At 42.8% G+C, this 26,115-nt stretch overlaps 1 protein-coding gene across 4 annotated transcripts in view; it reads right to left on the reverse strand.

The window, feature by feature from the left end:
- Positions 1-26,115, reverse strand: part of ULK2 (unc-51 like autophagy activating kinase 2) — a 62,276-nt gene that overhangs the window by 30,360 nt on the left and 5,801 nt on the right. For 2 of the 4 annotated variants that reach the window (XM_057714849.1, XM_057714848.1), the window contains 10 exons: positions 20,541-20,573; positions 19,828-19,864; positions 16,777-16,950; positions 15,057-15,130; positions 13,218-13,319; positions 11,941-11,999; positions 10,093-10,175; positions 8,529-8,576; positions 8,109-8,197; positions 2,353-2,524 (listed from right to left, as the gene is read on the reverse strand). In XM_057714849.1, coding sequence (XP_057570832.1) covers positions 2,353-2,524; positions 8,109-8,197; positions 8,529-8,576; positions 10,093-10,175; positions 11,941-11,999; positions 13,218-13,319; positions 15,057-15,130; positions 16,777-16,950; positions 19,828-19,864; positions 20,541-20,573 — 871 coding nt within the window. Of the gene's footprint in view, positions 1-2,352; positions 2,525-8,108; positions 8,198-8,528; positions 8,577-10,092; positions 10,176-11,940; positions 12,000-13,217; positions 13,320-15,056; positions 15,131-16,776; positions 17,024-19,827; positions 19,865-20,540; positions 20,574-26,115 lie in introns of all 4 variants that reach the window. The other 2 variants (XM_057714851.1, XM_057714852.1) reach the window with 2 other exon arrangements.

The following is a 26,115-nucleotide window of genomic DNA, read 5'->3' on the forward strand; positions in this document are numbered from 1 at the left end:
AGAGCCCATGCTCTGCAACAAGAGAAGCCACCACAATGAGGAGCCTGTGCACTGCAGTGAAGAGTAGCCCCCACTCACCGCAACTAGAGAAAGCCCGTGTGCAGTAACGAAGACCCAATGCAGCCAATAAACGAAATAAATTAAAAACAAAAAAAAACAAACAAAAAACCATCTCCCACATTTGATATACTTCACGATAGATTTTAATAACTAAACGGCGGGTGTGGTCGACCATAACAAATGCTGCGCACACATCAAGAAGATGGGCTGAGGAACGGCCCTGGGGTCTGACAGCACAAGAAGACATCGAAAGGAGCAGTTTCGGGAAAAAAAATCTTTTAAGACAGCATATACACAACTATAAAAAACACAAAGGTAACCTGAGTAAAACAGAAGTATGAATGTCGTTTATGCAGAAAAGTATAAACATGCATCAAGACACAATAAAGAAACCTAAGTAAGTGGAGAAACAAACATTCTTGAGTAGACAAGTTTAATACGGTATAGATCCTAACTGTCCCTGAATAGGTCTTAGAGAATCAATACAGTTCCAATCAAAATCCCCAAATGGCGTTTTGTACGATTTTCAAGTTGAAATTAAACTATATGGGGGTGAGGGGCCAGAAACAGCCCGAGTGGTTCCACAGAATTCTAGGATGCTCCCCACTGTCACCTCCCACCCCTCTCACACACACGATGAAATAAATCCTTTCTAGAAGCCTGCTATGACAAGTCCGGAATTGCATATCAGCAAAGAAAGGGCAGAATATTCAGCAAATGATGCTGGGATAAGTGATAGAGCCTGATCTTATTCCATCTACAAAAACGACTTCCAGGTAAAGTTAAATATGAAAAAATATACTGAAAATCTTTAGAAGGCATCATGGTAACACAGGGCAGCATGGCAGAGACTGTTAGTGGCTACAACCTTTCTGTACCAGTGTTTTACAGAGTTGAAAGTGGACATATCTACAGCACCCACCTGGAAGCAATTCTGGCCCAGGACATCTGTTACAACACATTTTGCAGAGTAAACAGACAGAAATAATCTGAGTCACAATCAGTAGGGAAATGGATAAACTGTGGTTTAGCTTTACTATAAAATTCATGTATTAAAATGAACTAGATACACACCTAGATATATACCTAGATACACAGCAAAAATAAGAATAAAAACTCAAACTCAGAAACAAATATTCTACATAACATTTACTTAAAACTGTAAAATCACAAAAATACTCTATGTTCTTTATGGATACAGGCACACTGGAGTGCAAGAGCAAGAAGATACCTCTGGCAAGAGTAGAATGAGGTAAGGTACTCTGGCTATACCTACAGCATCTTATACCTTTAAAAAGACACCTAAAACATATATGGCAAAATGCTGACATCAATAAAATTAGCATGGTGGATGATCTGAGTATCTGCTGCATTATTTTGTTTGAAATATTTCACAATTTTAACTTTTAATTACTTTTTTAGTGAAGTAAAAGCACCACCCAGGATGGTTTTTAAAGGTAGCTCCCAGCTCACAGCACACTGAGCCGAACCTGCCACTGCTCTTCGTGCTGTGTGCTTCCCCGGCCCAGCCAGCAGCCCTGCAGAGTGTGTGATCTGGGGGCCATGGCCTTCACAACGCCAGCTCGGTGGGTAACAGAAGCAGCTACTACATACGTATTTGACAACTAGACACCTCTTGATACACACTTCCTACATCTGCACATAGTCAACTTGATATTATTCAATTATTAAAGTAACCAAATTCCCAGCTTTTCTGGTGCTACTGCTTCACAACGAAACCATGGTTCCTTCTTTCTTCATGGTTTTGTCTAACGTCTCTTTTTGTAGGTTTTCTGGTGCCCTTCACTATTCCACAGAACCCTGGCTGTGTGCAGTCTGCCTGGATTCTGCTTCCTTTATAAAAATTCTTCCTGTATATTTATGAAGCTCATTCCTGAACTCAGGCCAGTAGCTCCTGAAGCACATCCAGACTGTTTTTAAGACTCTCCGCGTCTCAGGTTTTTTCCAAAAGAGGTCTTCCTTTAATTACTCTCCTTAACTTTAATTTCTCTCATTCTGCTGGCTTCTCTATTCCTTTCTATTTGGATACAAACAGAATATGAGATCATTTCCTACAAAGTTTTCATCTACCTTCAGAATCCAAGGTTACTGTCTCATGGAAGATGACTGCAGATTACAGGAAGGCAGGCATATAGTTCTGGGAATTTCATCAACTGAATAAAACGTCCAATTGAAAAGGTGTCATACACAAGAGAACGTGATATAAAGGTTAAAAAATGCTAGTCTAGTAAATTCAGAAATATAATGTATACAAGCAGAAAAGATTCTCACATGAGTGGTCTGACGAGATGTTGTGTGGAACCAAAACAAAGTCATCCGTGTCACAAGAAGAGTTCTTGCTACTAGTACTGGCAGAACCTTTGGACAGCTGGAGATAGTCGGGAGGACCCAATGGTGGGGAGGGTAAGTTTTCTTCCTGAATGTGCTGCATATCTGGAAGGGACTAGAATTAACAACATAAAATTAGAAGTGGCCTCATAATAAAATGCAAGTCAGAACAGCCTTTAGACGAAGGAATATTCTTTTCATGAAAGTGACACAGAGTTCAATCCCATTTAAGATTTTTAAAATCTCTTTGGAAAATCTTTTCCTTAGAAAAGCACAGTTTAAAAGTGTCTTTGCATAATGACTCCCAGAATGACACTTGAGAAGATATCATACACGTACATGGACACGCCTGCCCTTCCTGAAATGTTTGTATCGTCTCCACATCCCCCTTTCGCTCACAGCCTACCTGTTCACTTAACGCCTAAAACAAAACGTGCAGGGACTTTAATGACATTCTGCACACAGATAGTTCTAAATCTCCAATGAAGAAAATTATAAAAGGGAAAGCAAGAGACAATGTCATACAGAAAAGTAACCAAATCAGTACAGATAACTGCATGTAGGCACAAAGATTTATTTATTTACACTTCAGAGGAAAGATTTAGAAAACCTTACAGGTGTGGGCGTGTTCCTTTTGTTTTCTTTTTGTCAGGGGAAGGAGTTGATTTGTGGGAGATAGGACAGGAAGGGAAGGAAAGCGTATACATACATCTAAACAGACACTTGGGCGTAAGCAGCTATGTACCTCTTGCCTAGTTCAAGGACAGTAGTGACAACTCTGAATGTCTTCAACATACAAGTTTCCTAAAACAATGAACTTCATAACGTATTGTTAGGTCCCCATTACCCTATTTAACCCGTTTCTATTTAGGGAAAGGAAAAATACGGCATAATGCTCTTCAGAAACCCCAGTCGTAAACTGCAAGTGCTCCTCTGAATGTCACTGCGCAATGAAACCAGTCTCCAATCTCCTTATCACTTCTTTGTGTGTGTGCGCGCGCGCACGCACGCATGCGTGTGGGACATTTCTGAAGAGCTCTTCTGCTTCAAGGTTATAAAGAGAGAGGAAGGTGGAAGGACTAACATTACAAAGCACCCATCATGGGCTAGGCCCTGTGAAGCACTTTCTGTGTATTATTTAACTCCAGCCCTGTTCTGAACTCCATTTCATAAATAAACAAAGCTCAGAAGATTAGGAATTCTGCCAGCTAAAGAGCAGCTGAGCCGGGCTGGATCCCAAGTACCCAGGTCCACAACTGCTTTCCAGTGCCATGTCCTTCCAGGCAGGAACCCTCTCCGTGTCTTCCTCTGCTGTTTATGAGGTCGCCTTCATCTACAACCACTTGCGTGGAAGAGACACTTCTTGCCTTCAAAGCTCATCACTCCACCAATTCTCCCCACCTCCTCAAGGACCCAGAGCAACTCCCCTCTGCTCCTGCCACTTTCAGCCTCTCCCTTTAGTCTGGCTGCTTTCCGCTCTGCACACAAACATGTTTTATTTCTGCACATCTCAAATCAATGCAACCCTCTCAATTACCATCTTCTCTCCCTTCTTTGCTTTACAATGTTTCTTGAAATTTCAGCCTTCACTGACCCAAATCCCTCACCTCCTCTGTATCACCTAACCCACCATAACCCACTTCCTGCCTTCAACCCTCCAATAAAACCGCCTTTGTGACACTTGCCCACGACTCCCACTGCCGTGTTCCCTGGGCGCTCCTCGCCTCCGCACGTTCTTCGACTCTGCGCCCCCGGTGCTGGGGCGTTCTTCTCTTGACCCACCGCCCCTCCACTCAGGGCCCTGCTCTCATCTCCCCCTGCTTCCTACTCTCAGTGGCCCCTCGGCAGAGATGAGTGGAGCACAGAACCCCCAGGGGCCACCCTGGGCCTCCACGCTGCACGCTCTGTGACACTCACCTCCGGTGACACTCACCTCCGGCCCCAGCGACCACGGCCAGTGGCGACGGGCCGCAGCCCCCCTCGGCCCCGCGCCCACCCGCCTGCGCCACCAGGACATCGCCTTCACGCTCCAAGGCGCCCCTCCCCAGGCTCCCTCGCGAGTGGCTCCTTCAAGATGCACCCACTCGGCCCCATGAGGAGCTTGCTGTCCCTTAGGTTCCAGGTTCAAGCAATCTCCAAGTGCCACCAACCCCTCCCCTTGCTCTTCCTGGCCCCTCATCTTCCCCTGCCCGACTGCTGACTTAGCTCAGGCCCTCATGCTCAATAAAAACAAAGCAAAACCAAACCTAACAACCTGCAGTAGTCACGGGCTGCAGTCTCTGCTCTGGCAAAGAGGCCTCTCTCCTTGTCTCGCATCCCGTCCTCCGCCTGCTTACAGAGGAGTTCATCTGCTAAAACACACAGTGGATCAGATCATGCCTCCACGTAATGTCTCTCAAACAGCTGGCTCACCACAAAAAGTCTGCCTCCCCTGCTCGGTGCCAAATCCTGCCAAGACATAGCCTCTCCTGCCCTCTGGCTCTGCCCGCCCCCGCCAAGGAGGCCACCAGCGCTCTCTGTCCCCTCCAGACTCGACTGCCAGAGAAGCCTGGCCTGCTTCCTGCAACGACGGGAGAGCTCTGCTCTGTCCAGCGTGGCAGCCACCAGCTACACCTGGCTGTGAGCACTTGAAATGTGGGCAGGGAGACTAAGCAGCTGAATTTACGTTTCACTTAATTCTAACAAACATAAGTGGCCAAGGAGGGCTTCGGGTCCCTCAGAGGGTCACAATTCCACGGGGATTCCTCTCTTTCACAAACTCCGTGTTTATTCTTCCTTCAAAACTCAGCTCAGTGCATCTCATGAGCATCTCTGCCACATTCTTTTTCTTTTAGATTCTGGATGGAATATTTATTTATTATAAAATATTTTAAAATCAATTTTTATTGGAGTAGACTGTGTTAAAATGTTGTGTTAGTTTCTGCTGTACAGTAAAGTGAATCAGTTATACATATACATATATCCCCTCTTTTTTGGATTTCCTTCCCATTTAGATCACACAGAGCACTGAGTAGAGTTCCCTGTGCTATACAGTAGGTTCTCATTAGTTATCTATTTTATTTTATTCATTTGTTAAAGAGAAACCCTTTCCATTGAGTACCTGCGCTTTCTTTTTTTTTTTAATATTGTTTATTTATTTATTTTGGCTGCACTGGGTCTTCGCTGCAGCATGTGGGATGATCTTCATTGCAGCATGCATGCGGGATCTAGTTCCCGGCCAAGGATTGAACCCGGGCCCCCTGCACTGGGAGCGCGAGGTTTTACCTGCTGGGTCTGCGGAGTTCTTAGTCTTGTCCACACTCTCACAGGAATAAAGGCGTGTACACACACGCTTCTATAGCGGTGCTTCACCTGCCTCTTCTCTACGCAATTAAACTAAAAGCTCCTCCATGAAGGAACCTGGTTGTCTTTCACTGGTATCAACCAAAACTTCACATAAAGTAGGCATTTAATAAATGTGATTAAACCAACAGATATTCAAGAAATACTATCCACTGAACTTGGTGTACCCCCCCCAAAAATAATAAACAGTAAAAAAAAAAAAAAAAAAAACTATCCAAATAGCATTTAGCCTATAGCCAGTATCATAACTAAAACAGTGATTTGAAAAACAGAGTTTCTGTTTTTCACCTTTTCCAGGATTTCTATGGATATCTATCTGAGAAGGTAAAAGGAGAACGTTATGTGGACGTGCCTGCGTGCACCCACGCTCAGCACCAGAGTCTACTCCAGCCCTGGGAAGGAAGGGAGCACACGCACACATCATCTCACTTTTGCAGACGACACTGAAAGCAAGGCCTATCACACCATCCCCTTTCCTAATCTCACTCACTGGAAATTATATCACATTATTTCTGCTCTCCTTTTATTTTCAGCTTTCCTTATTATTTTCACTTCAAGCATTAGCTTCTCATAAAGGCCTTCTAAAAAAGGTTTCTCCACCAAAGTGCTGAGCATCTAAATACGTCTTCCCCCCGCAAGCACTTGTTCGGCTCTTCCCAGAGGTCCAGCCACCTCCTGTCTGCTTTCCCTTTCAAAGCGTCCCAATCCAACAAAAGCCCAGCACGCTTTGTCCAGTCAAAGCACTTCCCAGCTGCGTCCCTCCTGGCAGCCCCTCTCCCTCCTCCCTTGGGGTCTCACCACCCCACAGGCCTCCCCACGCTCAGGCGCTCCCCCACTGTCCTTCTCCAGCACCAGCCCTGCTTTTCACGCACATGTCACTTTGTGTCACATGCATGCTGCATCATGGTAGCTACAGTTATCAAGTACCCGCCACCTACTACCACCCACCTGCTTCCAACCGGAGTTAACCAGGCCTGCATTACAGATGAGGAAGTGCAGCTCAGCCTGGGAACTGACCCGCCTGGCAGGTTACCGTGCGTGAGCAGCAGGCCCAGCGCCTGCTGAGGCCAGACCCACCTGGCTCCAAACAGAGCCTGCAGTGTCTCCCTGCACTTCCTCACATTCTACCCAGTCACTCCACATTCAGCACTTTCCTGTACTCCAGACTGAAACAGGAAACATACAACACTTTTTTCCCTCTTATTTTTTTAAATTCACGGAAAAGTAATGTAAGTTTTAGTTGGTGTGGGTCTGCAGGGCTGTGCAGAATGGGTTTTTGCCAGCTTTAGGACTCATCCGTTTGCAGCAGGCCACTTACGCACCTGCTTTCACTGCGGGCTGCTGGGCTCCCCTGGAAAACAAGAACCACAGCACTTGCAGCCTCCTGAGTATCGCTGTGTGCCAGGCACCCGAGCCAGTGCTGTTGCTCATTCTTCCTTAAAAAACTCTACGAAGTGAGTAAATTATACTCACTTTACTTATGAGAAGCAGAGTCACCTGTCATAGGGAACATGGCAAGTCAGGGATGTGGGAGCCCCCAAGCCCCAGACTCTTAAGTCTCAAGCTGCTCATCACCCAGCCAGCTCCTTCTGCAGCCTCCTGACCCCTGTGCCAGTAGAATCCAAGACAGGTGTGTCTGCCAGGCCAACCTGGAAAATACCCGCAGGGGCTGACACAACAGCCCCCGGAACTTGGCTTGTGAAAATCTCAAAGTCACAACCCTCCCAGGCAGCAAGAGAGATGTGGGGGAAAGTCTAGAAAAGCACAGAAGAGGGAAAGGCAAGCCCTGGGAGAGCAGAGCAGAAAGAAGGAACGACTAGAAGCGGCCATAAGTTCCCAGGAGCAGGAAGAAGCACTGAGACTGGAGGGAAGATGGCCGCGGGGTACACGGCTCTGGAAGCCCTGGGGAGGGAAGAGGCTGCAGTGCAGCCAGCTCACGGGGCCGGTCACCACGACTACAGGCTCTAAGGCAGTGACGTCCGGCTCAGAGGCCACTCCTCCACCACTGGAAGTTCTATGTAGGGTAACTGCCAGACTGATGTTGATGACATTCATAAAACAAACACACATTACCTATCTACCTGTCACAGTAACATCCTCCCCAACCTCACTGGGCGTGAAAAGCTGAGAGTTCTGTGTTCAGCGTTCAGTGGTGACGTGTCTTGCTGAAGTGTGCACAGCCAGATATGAGCAGAGTCCAAACCGAGGTCCTCAACAGCAGTGCTCCTCCCCCAGGCCTCCGCTGCACTGGGAAACTCCGCACACAGAGAAGGCCCGCGGCGCACCTGCAGGCTCTGTCTGTGAGCAGATGCACTGGCACAGGCTCTAACACCACTTTTAATAAGACCAGGACTTACAGATGGAGAGGCGAAACGACAAGACGGAGAGCTGCCACAGGAGCCTCCGGAGGCAGAGCCGGCATACACGGGCACCGGGACCGGGCAGGCTGGGGGGAAACGCCGATGAAGAGAGCGCAATTACACAAGCTGTCTGCCAGCACACCCGTCCCAAGTGCTGCAGCTTTGTGTTGACCACAAATTCACATCCAGCTACTTATTAGATGGATGAAACTAACAATGCAGTAATTACTAAATTATTTCAATTTGGACTTGGAAGGAAAAACAGAATTGTAATTAAATAAACACAACTAAAGTATTTAAGAAAAGCTCAATGAAATATTAAGAAGCACATAAAAAATTAATTTTGTAATACCAAATACTAATTTTTCCTTAAGCTTGCACTCACTCTACGTAGAAATGTAAAAAGTGGGTACTCACATTTTTTTACTGGAACTTGCTCAAGAAAAGGATGGCTAAAAAATGCTTCTGTAATGAAAACGAGAAAGCAACCTTTAAAATGACACTGACTTTTGCAGATAGGTTAGTCTCGTCAATGCAGTCAACATAATATCCTTCAGATCACACATAATTATTATTAACTTCTTATAGACTCCATTTCCTTTAAATGTAAAAATCATATATAAATCATCTATAAAACCCATCAAATTACAAGTAATTCTTAATCAATGAAAACTTTAAAATAATGGCTGTGAAATCTTAAAACGTCCATTACCAGCACAGCACCCCCGAGGCGACTCAGGTGGATGTGTGCTCTCGCTGTGCAGTCCCCAAGCAGACCAGGCATGGAGAACTGCCATGAGGCCCCTGCTAATCACTCTGTGAACTATGGCTCTTAACTGTCCTAACAGGAAATCTAAGGCAGCTGATTTGTACAATAAACTCCACCCTTCTATCCTAGAAGAAACATTCCTACAGCTGGTTGCACATTTTAAAAAAATCTATTAATTTGGTTTTTAGTTTCTTCAGCTATTCACCAAGGATAAAACCTACACAGTAAGCCTGCTAATCAGATATAGATAAATAAGTAGGTGAGTACAGGGCAGTTCAATATTTTTACTTTTTCCTGTATGTATAATTTATTTCATTATTTCTTTAGAAATCCACAAAGACCATCTCATTTATCAAGTCTCCAAATTGTGTGCTACTAAACAGCAGAGTAGACAAGGAGAAGAGCACAGCCCAGCAGGAAGGTTCACAAGAAATACAAATCAGGAATGAGCTTAACTCAGGTTTAGTCTAAACTACCTCGTACTCTGAAGCACTCCGTTCATTGTCCCAGTAAATATTTTCAGTAGACAGTAGCTCTAATAGTTGCTGTACAGGGGGAAAGATGAAGGAGTCTAAATATGTGTTTTCTTAAAGTTTTGTAAAAATTGGAATTAAACTTTAGTCATGTAAATATGTTTATCTTTCAGAGGGAGAAATTAAACTGAGATAGTTCTGTATGGGCCAATAGTGAAAGAACACATAGGAGAGCAGTTTCTAAATTATCAATTATATTAACTATTTATATACTTTCTATACATTTACAAAATATGTGAAATAAAAAAGCCAAAGAGATAGAAAGAAAAGTAAAATTGATTTCCATTTTCTTCTGAAACCTCTATAGTATCTTCTAAAAAAAACTTTTCATGTGGTTGCCAAGGGGGCGGGGCAGGGGTAGGGATGGACTGGGAGTCTGGGGTTAGCAGATGCAAACTAGTATATATAGGATGGATGCACAACAAGGTCCTACTGTAGAGCACAGGGAACTATGTTCAGCACCCTTGGTAAACCATAATGGAAAAGAATATGAAAAAGAATATGTGTGTGTGTGTGTGTGTCTCTCTCTCTCTCTCAATCACTTTGCTGTATACCAGAAACCAATACCTTGTAAATCAAGCATACTTCAACAAAAAATAAATAAAAAAAAACTTTTCAGAATACACAAAAATAAAATTAGAAACTAGCATACAACACAAAATTTGAAAATATGACTTACCAAAGTCCATTCTATCTTTTTGGTTTCTCTGAAGCAAACCCAAAAGGAGATTAGCCAAATAAGGTGATGTTTCTCTGGGAATGCTGCAGGGAGGAAAAAAACCACCTGAGAGGTGAGCTTATACATATTAACTATATGACTTCTGCCTTCGTTATGGTAAATGAGAATGTATATGCAGTTTCACAAATACTACATTTTATACCAAGACAACCCTGGTAGAGCCTCATTCCTTAAAGGAAAAAACAAGCAAACAAACACTCAGCAACCGCCTTTGAGAAGCAGCATCAGTTTGGGGCGATCCTCGCACTGCGAGCTTCTTGCCCGCGCTGGAGCATCTGCGGGGACAAAGCACTTCACAAGCACAGGCCGTCTTGAGTTTCAACACAATGTCGACCTGGCACTGACAGTTGCTACAGAGTTCTCTGTTAGACAAAGAGCCTCCTCCAATTTTGTCTGCAAAAGGGCAGAGCTTAGATAAATACAAGGGAGAAATAATAGCTTCTTGAAATTCAATAAAAAAGGACAAGGCAGTAAGAAAAGTGAGTAACAGGAATACAAGATTCACAGAATAAGAACGACAAAAGGATGTTAACCAATAGCGTGCCAGCCTCACCAGCAGGAGCGTTCCGCAAGTTAGATGGGGAGCTAACCAGCCCTGTCTGGGAGGCACTGGGACGGTAATGTCCCTGCTGGTAGAACATGGGAAGGGAGTGCGCGCCTGTTCAGCTGTGGAAACAGGGCCAGCCAAGCTGGAGAGCGTGTCTCTGAGCCCAACAATTCCACTTCTAGGAGTCCATCCTAAAGAAATCCACAAATGTGTGTGTACACACACACACACATTTTCTCCTCACTAAAGCCTGTCTGAAGTATCCAAAAAAATGAAAACAGGGACCTGATTAAAGGAAGCATGCTGCATCTAACTAGGAGATGCTCTGCAGCACTGAACAGGCTGCAGGAGTTCTCCACATGCTGTCTCTGAACAACGTCTATGCTACACTTAGAGCAAAAGAAGCTGCAGAACAATTTGCAAAGTATGATAATTTGCAAAGTAATTTGTATTGTGTGTATAAATATATACATAAACAAGCACTCAAACATGTAAAAAGGGGCTTCCCTGGTGGCACAGTGGTTAAGAATCCGCCTGCTAACACAGGGGACGCGGGTTCGAGCCCTGGTCTGGGAAGATCGCACATGCCACGGAGCAATTAAGCCCGTGTGCCACAACTACTGAGCCTGCGTTCTAGAGCCCGTGCGCCACAACTACAGAGCCCATGCACCGCAACTACTGAAGCCTGTGTGCCTAGAACCTATGCCCCGCAACTAGAGAAGCCACTGCAATGAGAAGCCGGCGCACCACAACGAAGAGTAGCCCCCACTCGCCACAACTACAGAAAGCCTGTGTGCAGCAATGAAGACCCAACGCAGCCAATTAATAAATAAATAAATTTATTTTTTTAAAAAAGAACTCGCACAAAAAAAATTTTTAAAGAAAAAAAAAATTCGAAAGATACATAGCAAACTCATTATCCCTAAGAACAGGGGAAGGCCTTGCTATTTTCTACTTTATACCCATCTATTTTATCTGCATCTCCCTCCCCTGAAAAAACACACATAACTTCCGTAGGTTTTTCTTTTAAATAAACTTAACATTTTTCAAAAGAAAGAAAATGGTACAGCACACATGACCTATGATACACTAGTAATTTTCTAATTTCCTGTTAAAATGAAAGCTCTCTTTACTGTCAGTTGAGAAAAGATTCAATAACAGAAAAACAAAAAACACATAGAATTCAAATAAATAACACTGTATTGACAGATAGTAAAACCCAGTGTAATCAAAACACATACCTAGGCATTAAGTTCCTATGTTTTTCATAAAGCATCCTTAGGTCTTGAGGACTATTAGCCTGTTTTTTTTTTTAAAAAAAAAAAAAAAAAAAAAAAGGAAGAAAAAGGTTTAATTTCCTAAACAACTAAGGGCGAAAATTCCAAATCATATGACCAAAGCTCACATTCTGCTACAGAACAGAGACTCTGAACTTGAAAGCCAGGGACTGCTGAGGGAGCCTGAGGTGGGCACTCGGAACTTATAAAACCTCTGAAATTGTACACAAATTCTGCACACCTGGGAATAATGTATCTTTTCTGAGGTCAGATTCTCAGAGAGGCCTGAAACAGAAAAGAATCACTACTCCGGAGGTTGCACACCCTACCCAACAGGTATATTTTAGTGTGTAAAATCAGGGTGTACGTTACCTCTGAGGGATTCAAGGAAGAGAACTAAGATTACTGCTACTGCTCAGCCTCTCCACAGTCACAAGCAGCACCCTCACGACAAGAGCTGCTGAACGAGGTTGGGAGATTAAGTGTTCAACCTGGCTGTGTCACCGACTTTTTAATACCATCTTGGGCAAATAATTTCACTCTGTTCCAGTTTTCAGACTCAAAAACCCTCTCTGTAACTGGGCAACATGAACTGAGGAGGATCCATCCGATTATATCCCAGGAGGCCTCTTTCTGACAGGATGTTATGGGACAGGAAGACCTCCTCAAGGTAATTTCCATAAAGCCTAAACAACGACCTCTCACCCAGCAGTGGCAGGAACAGAGAGCTGGGGACAGTTTCCAGTGATCTTCCCAGACCTGCCCTAGCCCTTGAGTGATTCCACTACCCCAGAACCAGGCCAAGCGGGAAGTGCTGACATCACTGTTCACATCTGTTTCCCGCCAGGTTGCTACCCTGAGCCTCACCGGTTTTTACCAGCCTGGAGGACCTAACAGGCTTCGTGCCCAGCCCGACTACAGGGAAGGCAGATAAAAAGGAAAAAGTGAGAGATGTTCTGGCTTACTACAGCAGTTTCACCTGTTAACAAAACCAAAGTAAGTCACAAAGGAACCAAAAACACTGCTTTCAAAGTACAGGTGACCCTTGAACACCATGGGTTTGAACTGTGCAGGGACTTTTTTCCAATCCATACTACAGTACTACATGATCCGCGCAAGGGGTTAGCGCCCCAACCCCTCTATCGTTCAAGGGTCAACTGTATCCCTCATTTTAAAAGTCAAAGGCAACTGCAAAATGAGAAGATCCCCAAACTGAGCACAACAGAAAAAAGTCCAGGTACCTGAAAAGGTGGCTTCCCAACGAGGCACTGGTACACCACTGTCCCTATGCTCCACAGGTCGGCCTTGGCATCGTAGTGCTGGGACATAATAACCTCAGGAGCCTGGGGATAAAGTCATGCAAGAGACACGCATCAGGCCATTTACGTAACTAGTGTGCGTGCATCAGCTAGCTGGAGCGGTCACACTCCTAACAACACTGCAAAATAAAAACAACACACTGGGATACTGCCCTAATCAAACAATCCTGCAGCAAATACAGAGCCACTTTCTTACAGTGAGGTTTATCGGTAAATCTCAAAAACAATGGTGCATGAAAAGAAGCAAGTTGCAGAAACAAACATTTCTATACAATATTATGGACACATAAAATACAGAGAGAGTATTAAATAATAATAAAGAAAAATATACCCCAATTACAGGACAGGTTACTTCTGGGGCAGGAGAGAAGGAAAGTGGGAAATGGGAAAAGGAGGGCTACAGAAGGCATGTGAACTGTTTCTGAAATACTTTCTTTCTAAAAAAAGATCAAAGTAAACACAGCATAATGTTAACTTTGTTAAATATGGACGGTAGGTACACAAATATTGGCTATATTATTCCTATTTCTGTCATTTGGGAATTTTTAAAATAATGGAAAATTTATTATGCAAATCACCATAATAAAAACTGTCTTGGGACTTCCCTGGTGGTCCAGTGGTTAGGGCTCCGCGCTCCCACTACAGGGGCGTGGGCTGGATCCCTGGTCGGGATCCCAAATGCCACGGCCAAAAAAAAGAAAACTTCCTCTGCTGCTTTGTTACAGCTATTTTCTCACCTCTCACCAGACGTCGCTTTTTAAAAATGCCATCAACCAAGGCAAGAGCAGCATTAAACAGGAATGTCAAATACACTTAAAGACAGTGAAATTCTATTTTCCAGGCATAACATTTTTATTTATTGTCCCTAGTGAATTTCTTATTGAGTCACTTTCCTTTAATAATCAGCCCAAGCACTCTTTCTGTCCTCAAGGCTATTAGTTCAAGGCTGAACTAACTTCACACTCAAGAAGTGCAAAATAGTATTTAATTATATTAAATTATAATATTTATTACATAAACAATAAGATTCTGATCAAGAAAAAGTAAATCTAACACAAAACACTTTTTTTGAACTTTGATTACTAGTTCCCTTGATCTCATAGTTGATTTTACATAAGAAGAAACCCTAACTGAACATAAACCCATTTTAAATTAAAATTGAAATAGATATTTATTTCCTTCATAGGATTCCGAAGTTCCAGAATTAAGGTATTTCCATGCTTAACACCTCACATTAGTTCAGACGTTTCACAGCCTCACCCTATGAGACCTGACAGTAACCACAGGAGAGAAGAAGAGGAAAACTAAGCTGTCAGTGTGACACCAACGGAAAACACTTGTACAACACAGGCATGCTGTCAAAAGAGACAACATGCAAAAGATGACTACGTCCTACAGCTGCAGAGATGCCCCAAAAGGTTTTTGTACGTATTCCTAAAATTATACATCACGTATAGCATGACCATACCTCGTCAATTTTCATTTTCAACTTAATCTAATCGGGGATTTCTACCATAATAACTAACTAATCATGTTAAAAAATAAATGCCAATGGGTAAAGATGACGGACTTTTACCATCCACTCTGCTAAAGCAAACGACGTCTGTATTACAGCATTATCAGTAATATAATTAACATTCGTAACATATTACAAACTCAGACTACATAGAAAAGCACATCTTGCTTGGAAACAAGCATTATCCTTAAATCCCAATGCTTGTGCCGCCGTGCTGTAAACACAGGACACAAACACCCACTCACCATGTACATCGGAGACCCACACAGCGTCGCTGCCATCATGTTACTATGCAGGTAACGAGCAAATCCAAAGTCCGCTACTCCACAAAACAGAAAGGAGAAAATCAGATGATACCTCTGCTTTTAATACAGATCGTACGATTCTTTGAGATACAAAAGGGCACAAAGAAATGTGAGAATTAATTGAATAAGCCTGTCCACCAAAGAAAAAAGTAGCCACCTCACTTTCAACAAGTTAAGAAATAGCATCAAATATCACCAACTGCACAAGTCACTGCTCTGCCAGTTCTGTAACCAAGGGAGTGCCACACTTTGCAAGAGAAAATGCTAATTATAATAAACGAATACAGCTCTCATTACATATCAATACCAGGTATAGAATTTGAGCTGATTTTGTCCTCCTCCAGATAGCAAACTTCTTAAAATACTGCTAAAAAATTATTTTTCTACCAAGAGAAAAGCTTTAAAAAAAAAAAAATCACCTGGAAACAGCAAATGTTGGAGAGGGTGTGGAGAAAAGGGAGCTCTCCTGCACTGTTGGTGGGACTGTAAGTTGGTACAGCCACTATGGAAAACAATTTGGAGGTTCCTTAAAAAACTACAAATAGAACTACCATATGATCCAGTAATCCCACTCCTGGGCATATACCCAAAGAAAACCATAATCCCAAAAGGAACTTGTACCATCATGTTTATTGCAGCACTATTTACAATAGCCAGGACATGGAAGCAACCTAAATGCCCATCAACAAATGAATGGATACAGAAGATGTGGCATATATATACAATGGAATATTACTCAGCTATAAAAAGGGATGAGATGGAGCTATATGTAATGAGGTGGACAGACCTACAATCTGTCATACAGAGTGAAGTAAGTCAGAAAGAGAAAGACAAATATTGTATGCTAACTCACATATACGGAATCTAAAAATGGTACTGATGAACTCAGTGACAAGAACAAGGATGCAGATACAGAGAATGGACTGGAGAACTCGAGGTATGGGAGGGGGCGGGGGGTGAAGGGGAAACTGAGACGAAGCGAGAGAGTAGCACAGACATATATATACTACCAACTGTAAAATAGTCAGTGGGAAGTTGTATAACAAAGGGAGTCCAATTAGAGGATGGAAGATGCCTTAGAGGACTGGGGCGGGGAGGGTGGGGGGGACTCGAAGGGGGGGGAGTCAAGGAAGGGAGGGAATACGGGGATATGTGTATAAAAACAGTTGATTGAACTTGGTGTACCCCCCAAAAAAATAATAAATAAATAAATAAAATTTAAAAAAAAAAATCGAGCATTACAAACTGCTTCTAATAATCTTGAGAGTGCTAAAAAAGCTTCCAAATAAGAAGCCTGAAGTAAAGGGACTCTCAGGTCCCTTAGGTTAAAATCCCATGAGCTATGAAGGTTCAGGGTTATCAATGTGCTGCCTGCAGCCCTGAGAGTATTACAGGAGCTTCCCCATGAGGAGGAGAAGCAGGATTCCTGCCAGGACTCACACTCAGAGCCCCTAGCATGGGTCCTCCCACCCCATATGAACTTTAGCACCGGCTGCCAATAACTTAAAGGGTTCCTATATCCAAATGTACCTCACTGAGCGCAATAAAAATTTCAAGTGTCTCAACAAAATCCATCATTCCAACAAAGCTGAACTAAAACTACCTAAAGTTACCAAGTCTCAAGAACGCTGCCTGCGTGCAGGGGCACACAGCCAGGTACCTATTTTGAGGCGCACACCGCCGATGCTGGCCCTCCTGCGGCTGGCGTAGGACAGCAGGATGTTCTGGGGCTTGAGGTCCCTGTGGATGACCCCCTTGCTGTGCAGGACTCGCATGGCGGCCGCGATCTGACGCAGAAACACTCTGATGGTGTCTTCACTGAGTGTGCCCTTAGCTGCGAGGAAAGGCGTTCCATCAGCGTCTCAGCCTACAGAAGCAAGGACCATCTGTGTGTCCTGAGGGGAGCTCTGGGGGAGTGAGGAACTGGGATTCACATTTGTTCACTGCTTTTACCTTAACACTTCAAGTCTATGAAGAAACAGTGGATATTTCAACATTTTAAACCGATTTGTAAAGAGAACTGATTTACATGGGCAACTTTCGTGTCCAGTGGTGTTCCTTTTTGGTGTTCCTTTCCCATTTTTACTGGGAAGCATGAGTATAACAACAGGGGCTTGAAAAGTGTGAATCTCCTCCACAAGCCAAAGTAAGTCCCTTCATATCAAATACCTAGGTAAATGTCCATATTTAACTCCAACCATTACCTGAGCATGAATTAAAAATAGGTGAACTGCTTGGCTGGCGAGACTTGGGCATCGCCTCCACGTGGACCTGCCAGGGATCTGTGGCCCCACACCTGTCTCCTCTCACCTCCCGCTGCCAACACCCCGCCCCACCGCAGCACCTCTCCTAACTAAAGACACCAGTAAGAAGCCGTGTCTACACTGCTATGATTTGAGAGTAGTCGCTCTTCAGCAGACAGCCGTGTCTCTATGTGCACCCTGGAGCCTGCAGTGGTTAACAGAGCTGGGCTGGGAGGCAGGCTGCCCTTGTTCAGATCCCAGCTCCTCCACTTACCTACTGCGTGACCCTGAAAAGTGACCCGCTGTGCCCACTCCTCGTCTATAAAAAGCTGAACACAGACTAACCACATGGGATTGTTGTAACAATCAAACGAGACAGCACACAATAATAAAGACTTTAGAAAAAGGCCTGGCACATAAGCACTCAAATGTATATTTTATTACAACACATCTAAAAGTCAAAAGTGTAATTCTTTAAATCTACATGAGGGATTCAATATCCATGACCCCATTTTAAAGCCTTTGTGAATATACTTCAGCCCATACGACCCTAGAATATGTTCTTTATAACTTTTCCAAATGCAATTAAGATTAAGAAAGACAGAAATAACATTAACACTCAGAACAAGTGAAATATTACTTTTAAAATCATTTTAATGACACATTAAGTGACATTTTATGTCCTTAACATCTTCAAATAAACTAAATCCCCATGGCTTAAAAATTATCAAATACATTTTTCTGTGAGGGCTGTTCTTAACCTATTGCCTTTTACAAATTATTTGGAGTTCTTTTCCTGATGCTCACTATTGAAAAATAAAACTCTGAATACACTAAAACATGTAAAAAGTGAAATCCTCCCTCATCGCATCCCTGGAGATGAATGAACACGTTACGTTAACAGTGGACATGCTGGAGGACATGCTTCAGGATCTACTTCCTTGAAGACGGCAACACACAAATGCACCTTAGTGGGAGCGTCAAATCAACAACTAGAGCTTTATTTTTCTAATGTTTTACTTAAAAAACACTGAAACAATTAAAATGGATGGTATAGGTTTTTTTCCTTCCATTTCGTTCACTTACATTTTCATTCTAGGGCTTAGAAAAATTTTGCTACTTTAAATGACTACAGCTGCTTAGAACTTGTATCTTTGCCCCCGACATACTATTGAATAGACAAAGTTTATCTGATTCAGAGTCCAAATTCTAACACTGTTCCTGTGGGGGAAAATTAATGATCTAGTTTAGGCTGTTTCTGGGCACAAACTATAGCAAAAATTCACATATTTCTGGGAACACAGGATGCCTACTCTCAACACAATCCCATAAACTGCAATTCTCTTGTTAAAAGCTTAACATTTTAAAGGCACAGCCAACATGAAGACTCATATGAATGAACTCTTGAGCCTTGCACCCTGGCAGGGCAGGCTCAGCTGTGGCCGCCACACTGAACGTATCTGCTAGACATAGTGTTAAAAGACAACCTATCAATTACCTTACAATTTATCTTATTCTAAACTTACAATAGATATAATTTGTTTTCTATCTTTTGAAAATGTGAAAGGCACTTTATTTATCAAAGCAAACAAAAGGACTAAATAGCTGTTTTGTGATTTAATGGCATTAGACCTTCCAGACCTCTGACCGCCAGATGTTCCAGACCAGCGCTCTCCAACAGAAATATAATGTGAGTCCCACAGGCACTCCTCGTTTACTTGAACATTTAAAATAAGTTGTTTCTCTTCTGTAAACTGTCCATACCCCTTACGGGTGTATCTGATATCTTAGTGTTTTTACCATCAACTGCCATGACCTATTTCTAGGCTGAGTGACGAAACTTTTACTGACTTTTTGCCTATTTCCTGTGCATCTTTAAGGGGTGACCTCATCTAACATCGTCGTAAAAACTACTTTTGAGGGATGCAATTTGAACTGAACACTTATTATCCTACATGAATACACTTCAGATACTAGCAACATCTAGTACTAAAACCTTACCTCTGTGCCACAAAATAATTTCAAGGTTACCCTTAACCCCTTAAAACATTTTTAAAAAATTTACAACCAACATTCACATTAATAAACACATTCTTGGATACATTCTTCCATTATGTTTTTGTGGGGTTTTACCTGAAGTAAAGGAAAAGGACTAAAAGTTCACTGACAGCAGCCCACTAAAGTCTTCTGAAGACAAATTCTGTTGGTTTCTCTCTTGGGGAGAGGCCCCACCTCTAAAACTGTCAGAGAGGGGCACAGACAAACAAGTGCTTCTACACAAGTAAAGTTTAGGAGCAAAACCACAACAAACAGCAGTCAGTCAGCAAAGTGACCACAATTAAACATACACAAATACGTACTGAATGTTTCTATACAAGCACAGAAAACAGGGTAGCATAATTCAAAAGTAAATGAAGATTAAACAGACTACAGTACTATACTGAACACTGACAAAGTCAAAAAATTACCTTGCAAATAATCTGCCAGGTCTCCACCATTGCAATACTGATAACATAAAAGAAAAAGTAATTAAAATAAGACACTGAGTCCAGATTAATTCAATCATTATCAGTTAACTTTTAACTAAAAAATACATTTGTAGGGACTTCCCTGGTGGCACAGTGGTTAAGAATCCGCCTGCCAATGCAAGGGACACGGGTTTGATCCCTGGTCCAGGAAGATCCCACATGCCGAGGAGCAACTAAGCCCGTGCGCCACAACTACTGAGCCCATGTACCACAACTACTGAAGCCCATGCACCTAGAGCTCGTGCTCCGCAATAAGAAGAGCCACGACAACGAGAAGCCGGAGCACCGCAAGGAAGAGTAGCCCCCACCCACAGCAATTAGAGAAAGCCCGTGCGCAGCAACAAAGACCCAATGCAGCTAAAAATAAATAAAATTAAATTAAATTAATTTTTAAAAAAAGCAACCCAGTAAATACAGGGTGTGGATATTCAACAAGAGAACAGTTTAAAAAAAAATTTGTATATAATGTAAATCTAGCCTCAAATTATAAGTACAGAATCAACATTTTTAAATTTTATATTCCTTATAAAATAAAATCTAAATCACTGAATCAACTTAATTCAAATTTTCAAATAACTCACTGTCAATTTTAAAGTACATATTAATCAAAAGAAATGTGAAATAAATTAAACAGAAACCTGTATACTACCTACCTCCATCACCAGAAAGACAGAGTTGGGTAATTCCTAAAAAGTAAACATATTAAATATGGTTTAGATTAGAGAAAAAAATTAAGCACATATTTTAAATATAACGACAGTTAATACAAATAGTACACGTGTGGGGCTTCCTAGGTGGCGCAGTGGTTAAGAATCCGCCTGCCAATGCAGAGGTCACAGGTTCGATCCCAGCTCCAGGAAGATCCCACATGCCGCGGAGCAACTAAGCCCGTGTGCCAAAAAAAAAAAAAAAAAAAGCCCATGTGCCAAATAGTACACGTGTTCACTTTACACAAGTAAAATGAAATCACAACACCGATTAGTCAGTGAAATCTAAAATCCCTAAAACAATGACATAAGCATCTGAGCTTCAATGCCACTAATGTAGTCACCAAGAAGTTCAGTTCTGTTCACGGAGAGAACTAAAGAAAGATTCATCTTTTGGTTATGGTTATGGTAAATTTACCACTTGTGAAAAAAAGGAAGGATTCTTTGGTCCTCAGGGAAGCACTTCCACTTTGAAGAGCTTACGATTTGGAGCAATGACTTGATAAATCCTCCCTAGCAACACTAAATGCACAGTCTGAGTTCTGGAATACATGTCCAGGATGCTGAGTTCTTCGCTTTTCTGGTTTTTACATGTATTTGAAGGCAATCACATTACCTGGAAATTGTTGGCAAAGGGAAGACATTTTATCACATGAGAAATCATTAAACAACTTTCAACAAAATTTTCTTCCTCTCAAGTATAAAGTACAAAAATCTTACCTCAAACCAGTGTTGTTTAATCATGTAAACAGCACCATACCCTAACTACTGCAGAGGAAAGAGAGTGAGGAACTCCTAAGGGGAGCCTAAAGAGACACAGAGAACTTGTTCCCTCAACATGATGAAGCCAAAATCCTATCTTGGTTTTCACAATTTGGGGGGTACACATACCCATGTAGTTTCCTCAAGCATTCACTCACTCATTCAATAAACAGTAAATAAGACAGAAATACTTTAACATCTTTGACTTCTCAGGCACATTTAAAGCAACGGAAGTCTCCACAGATTCGATCATTCTCTCCCACACCCCCTTTCATAAATGCCCATCCTTTACATGAAGTGCTGGAGTAACCTGGAGCAGGAGCAGCTGCAAGAGCCGCAAAGAGTCAGCAAAGGAAGGAGAAAGAGCCTTCATTTTTTAACAAAACCAATCAAGTCATCGACAGACAAATCAAAACTGAAATGGTACTGAAGCCCAGGGAAGAACTAAGAGATACTTGTAGGTCAGAAAGGCTGAGAAGTGAGGCCAGCACACCTGTGAGCCAGACCACACCGAGGGTTTTCCAAAGCTGAACGTAGATTTATCCTCCCTTCTAACAGTATTAAGACATCCACATCCTCAACTACCCCCCGGCACTTCCACCAACAATACTAAACATAATGAATTTCATTTTATCATTTCCCTTCTCAAACTTCTTATTAACTTGATTTAAAAAAAAACCTATTCTCTAAAAAGAAAGGGGGAGAAAAGCATATTATTAGGAACAACTCAATGCCACCAGACCGAAATTTGCAAGAAATGAACAAATTGAAAAACAATTTGAGGAAAAACAACTTACTAAAACTGACAAGTAGAAAATTTGAAAAGGTACATATCTGTTAAAGAAATTGAATGATAATTTAAAACCTTTCCACAAAGAAATTCTCCTTAAGCTTCAGTATAATCCCAATCAAAATCCAAGGAGGTTTTGTGCATGTGTGGAAACTAACAAGTTGATTCTCAAATGTAAAATGCAAAAGGCCAAGAATAACTAAATATCATGTAGGAAAAGAAAAATAAAAGTTGGAGGATTTATACTACTAGCTATCAAGTATGATACTAGATACCATAAAACTATACTGAAAAAATACAGTGAGATAAAGGCTAAGGGGACAGGTAAGAGTTTAGAAATAGGTCCCCACAGTTGAGCTCACAAAGCAGAGATGACAGCACAGAAGGAAAGGATGTCTGTTCAGCGACAGATCAACTGGCTGCCCCTTTGTAAAAGTAAATGAATCGTGACCCCTACCTCACCCCCCACACACAATCACTTCCAGGTAGACTACAGAGCTAAATGTGACAGAGAAAACAACACAGACTCTGGGGAAAAAACACAGGACAGCCTCACGACCCTAGGGTAGGCAAAGCTTTCTTAAATATGACACAAAGGCACTAAATACAAAAGGAAGAAACAATCCACTGGACTAAATTAAAATTAATAATTTCAGTCCAGGGGTGAAGACTCTGTGCTCCCAATGCAGGGGGCATGGTTTCGATCCCTGGTCAGGGAACCAGATCCTGCATGCCATGTGGCATGGCCTAAATAAATAAATTCTGTTCGCCAAACCAATGATTACGATAGTAAAAAGGCAAGTCACAGAGTGAATAAATCATTTACAACACCCATATCTGCCAAAGGACTCATCTCCACAATATATAAAGAACTCTAACAAATTAATAACAAAAAAAACAACCCAACAGAAAAACAGGCTTCTATAGAAATTTCAAAAAGATATTTAAATGACTAATAAACGTACCAAAGGTGCTCAAATCAGGAGTCATCAGGAAAATGCTAATCACAGTCATATTATAAGACACCTCGTCTGAATGGCTGAAACCGCCAAGTGCAGGCAAGGATGTGGTGTGAGCAACTGTCAATACGGGCTGGCAGTGTAAGATGGGCCTATGCATAGCCTGTCATCCAGAAACTCCTCTCCTATAATGAAGCCTCCACAGAAACCCAAAAGCACAGGCTTCCAAGACCTTCCAGGATGGTGAACACAATCAAATCTGGAGAGTGCCCACACTGGGTGCCCTCTACCCTAAGCACCTCTTCCATCTGGCTGTTCCTGTGCTACATCCTTTTACAGTAAACCGGTAACCTATTAAGTTTTCTTTGGGTTTTGTGAGCCACTCTAGCAAATTAATGGAACCCTAGGAGGAGACTGGAGGACTGGGAAAACCACTTCAATACATATGACAAAGGGCTGCCAACTTCAATTCCCCTCTCTTCACTTCCTACAGCCCTCAAGTCCTATCAACCCTGCCTCCTAAACATCTCACCAGCCCCTCCAGGCCTCCTCGTTTCCACCCGAACATCTGCAACATGGTGGCCCCGTGTCCACTCTTGCTCATTCTCCACAGAGTAGCCAGTGTTGTTTTGTTTTTTTTTTAAGTATTTATATATTTGGTCTTACTTGCAGCAGGCAGGCTCCTTAGTTGTGGCACACAAACTCTTAGTTGCAGCATGCACATGAGATCTAGTTCCCTGACTAGGGATGAAACCCGGGCCCCTGCACCACCAGGGAAGTCCCAAGTAGCCACTGTTTTACATACTTTAAGAAGCTTCTATGCCTATTAATTTATAATGGAGAGCACACCTTTCCTAACCATAATGGTTAGGCCTAAAACTCTCTGTATAAATTCCTTAACTGGCATAAAAATACCTGGAATGCTAATTCATAATCAGAAGATTGTCCAAGAATTACAGAGAGCAAGCAAAGTAGCTTCTCCCCTTTCCCCCCAAAAAGAAAACTGCTTTTGTTTTTATTATAAAAAAAATGTATGGGGACTTCCCTGGTGGTGCAGTGGTTAAGAATCCGCCTGCCAATGCAGGGGACACGGGTTTGAGTCCTAGTCCAGGAAGATCTCACGTGCCACGGAGCAACTAAGCCCGTGCACCACAACTACTGAGCCCATGCGCTGCAACTATTAGAGCCTGTGCGCTCTAGGGCCCACATGCCACGACTACTGAGCCCATGTGCTGCAACTACTGAAGCCCACGCACCGCAATGAAGAGAAGCCCCCACTTGCCACAACTAGAGAAAGTGCACACGCAGCAATAAAGACCCAACCGAAGACCCAACGCAGCCAAAAATAAGTAAATAATAAATCTCTCAAAAAAATAAAATAAATTTAAAAATTTTAAAAAGTATGTTTATTGCAAAAACTTCAGATACATAAAATTTGACAGAAGAAAGTCAAAAACTCACCTCAATCTCACAGTCTGGAAGCCACCCCACTGACATGTTAGTGACCCGCACACCCAAAGGGAGCAGGTACTGGGGTTTTTTGATTTTAATATATCCATTTCCACCTTTTTGCTTAAATATCTTCACCTCTCCAAGCAGCCAATGTTTACATCTGGTATGTATCCTTCCATATCTTTCTCCTCCTTGTGCAACTGTCAAGTTAAACATACACACACACATACTTTCCTTTGAAAACACAGGATATCATAAACGTCTGAACCTTGCTTTCCTCACTCAATAAAACGCCAAAGAGATCCCGCCAAGTCAAGTGCACGTACCCAACTTTTTTTCATACTGTGTTATATGTCATTATGTGACTATATCACCATTTATTAAGCTATTCCCTTAGTAAGGAACATCACTTGTTTCCAGTTTGGGCCATTATAAGCAAAGCTATATTGGTTCCTGGACACATATCCTAATTCTCAAGCTTTTGTGGCTCTGGGTAGATGCCCAGGAATCTGGGTTGCTTAGTAAAAGGGTGCGTATTTCTAATGGTGACAGATATTTCTCCTCAAAGATTTATTTATTTACTTATTTATTTAATTTATTGGCTGCACTGGGTCTTCGTTGCTGCACACGGGCTTTCTCTAGCTGCTGATAGCGGCTGCTACTCTTCACTGTGGTGCGCAGGCTCCTCATTGTAGTGGCTTCTCTTGCTGCGGAGCACGGGTTCTAGGTGCATGGGCTTCAGCAGTTGCGGCACACGGGCTCAATAGTTGTGGCTCACGGGCTCTAGAGCATAGGCTCAATAGCTGTAGCACATGGGCTTAGTTGCTCTGTGGCATGTGGAATCTTCCCGGACCAGGGCTCAAACCCGTGTCCCCTGCATTGGCAGACAGATTCTTAACCACTGTGCCACCTAGGAAGTCCCCAAAGATTTTTTTTAACTCCCTACGATGTAAAAGACACTATCCCAGGCCCCGAGGATAGAGCAGTTAGCCAACACAGTTAAAGGCCCTGTTCTCCCCAATCTTAAATTCTGAGAAGGGAGGGTCAGGAGCAAGATAAGGAACAAGAGGAATAAGTATGCAGAGCACGTTCCAGCGTGAAAGGTGCTTTGGGAAAAACAAAGGGAAGGAAGAGAGACAGTGCTGGGGAAGGACTGCAGTCTTACTTAGGGTGGCTGAAGAAAGCATCCCTGAAAACAAAACGCTTGAGTAGAGACCTAAAGAAGGGTGGGGTGTACCTGTGCAGACTACAGAGGTAGAGATGCACCTGCACCTGGAGGAACGAGGGGAAGGGCCCAGGGACAGAGCACTTCAGGGACCACAAGGAAGCCCGGAACAGAAGCAGCAAAGTGCAGAGAAGGGGGAGCCAGAGCCAGAGATGACAGGCTTGGCTTTCACCCAAAGACATGGGGAGCCACGACAGGGGTCCATGCAGAGGAGGACACGCCCTGGCTGGCATTACCAGGGGTACTCTGACTGCAATGTCGAGACCATTCTTCAGGGTTAGGAGGCAAAGTATCGCCAGACAGCATTTCCAAAACAGTCTAACGATTCACATC

This window comes from Hippopotamus amphibius, chromosome 17, assembly GCF_030028045.1.
Source record: "Hippopotamus amphibius kiboko isolate mHipAmp2 chromosome 17, mHipAmp2.hap2, whole genome shotgun sequence".
Taxonomy (NCBI): Eukaryota; Metazoa; Chordata; class Mammalia; order Artiodactyla; family Hippopotamidae; genus Hippopotamus; species Hippopotamus amphibius.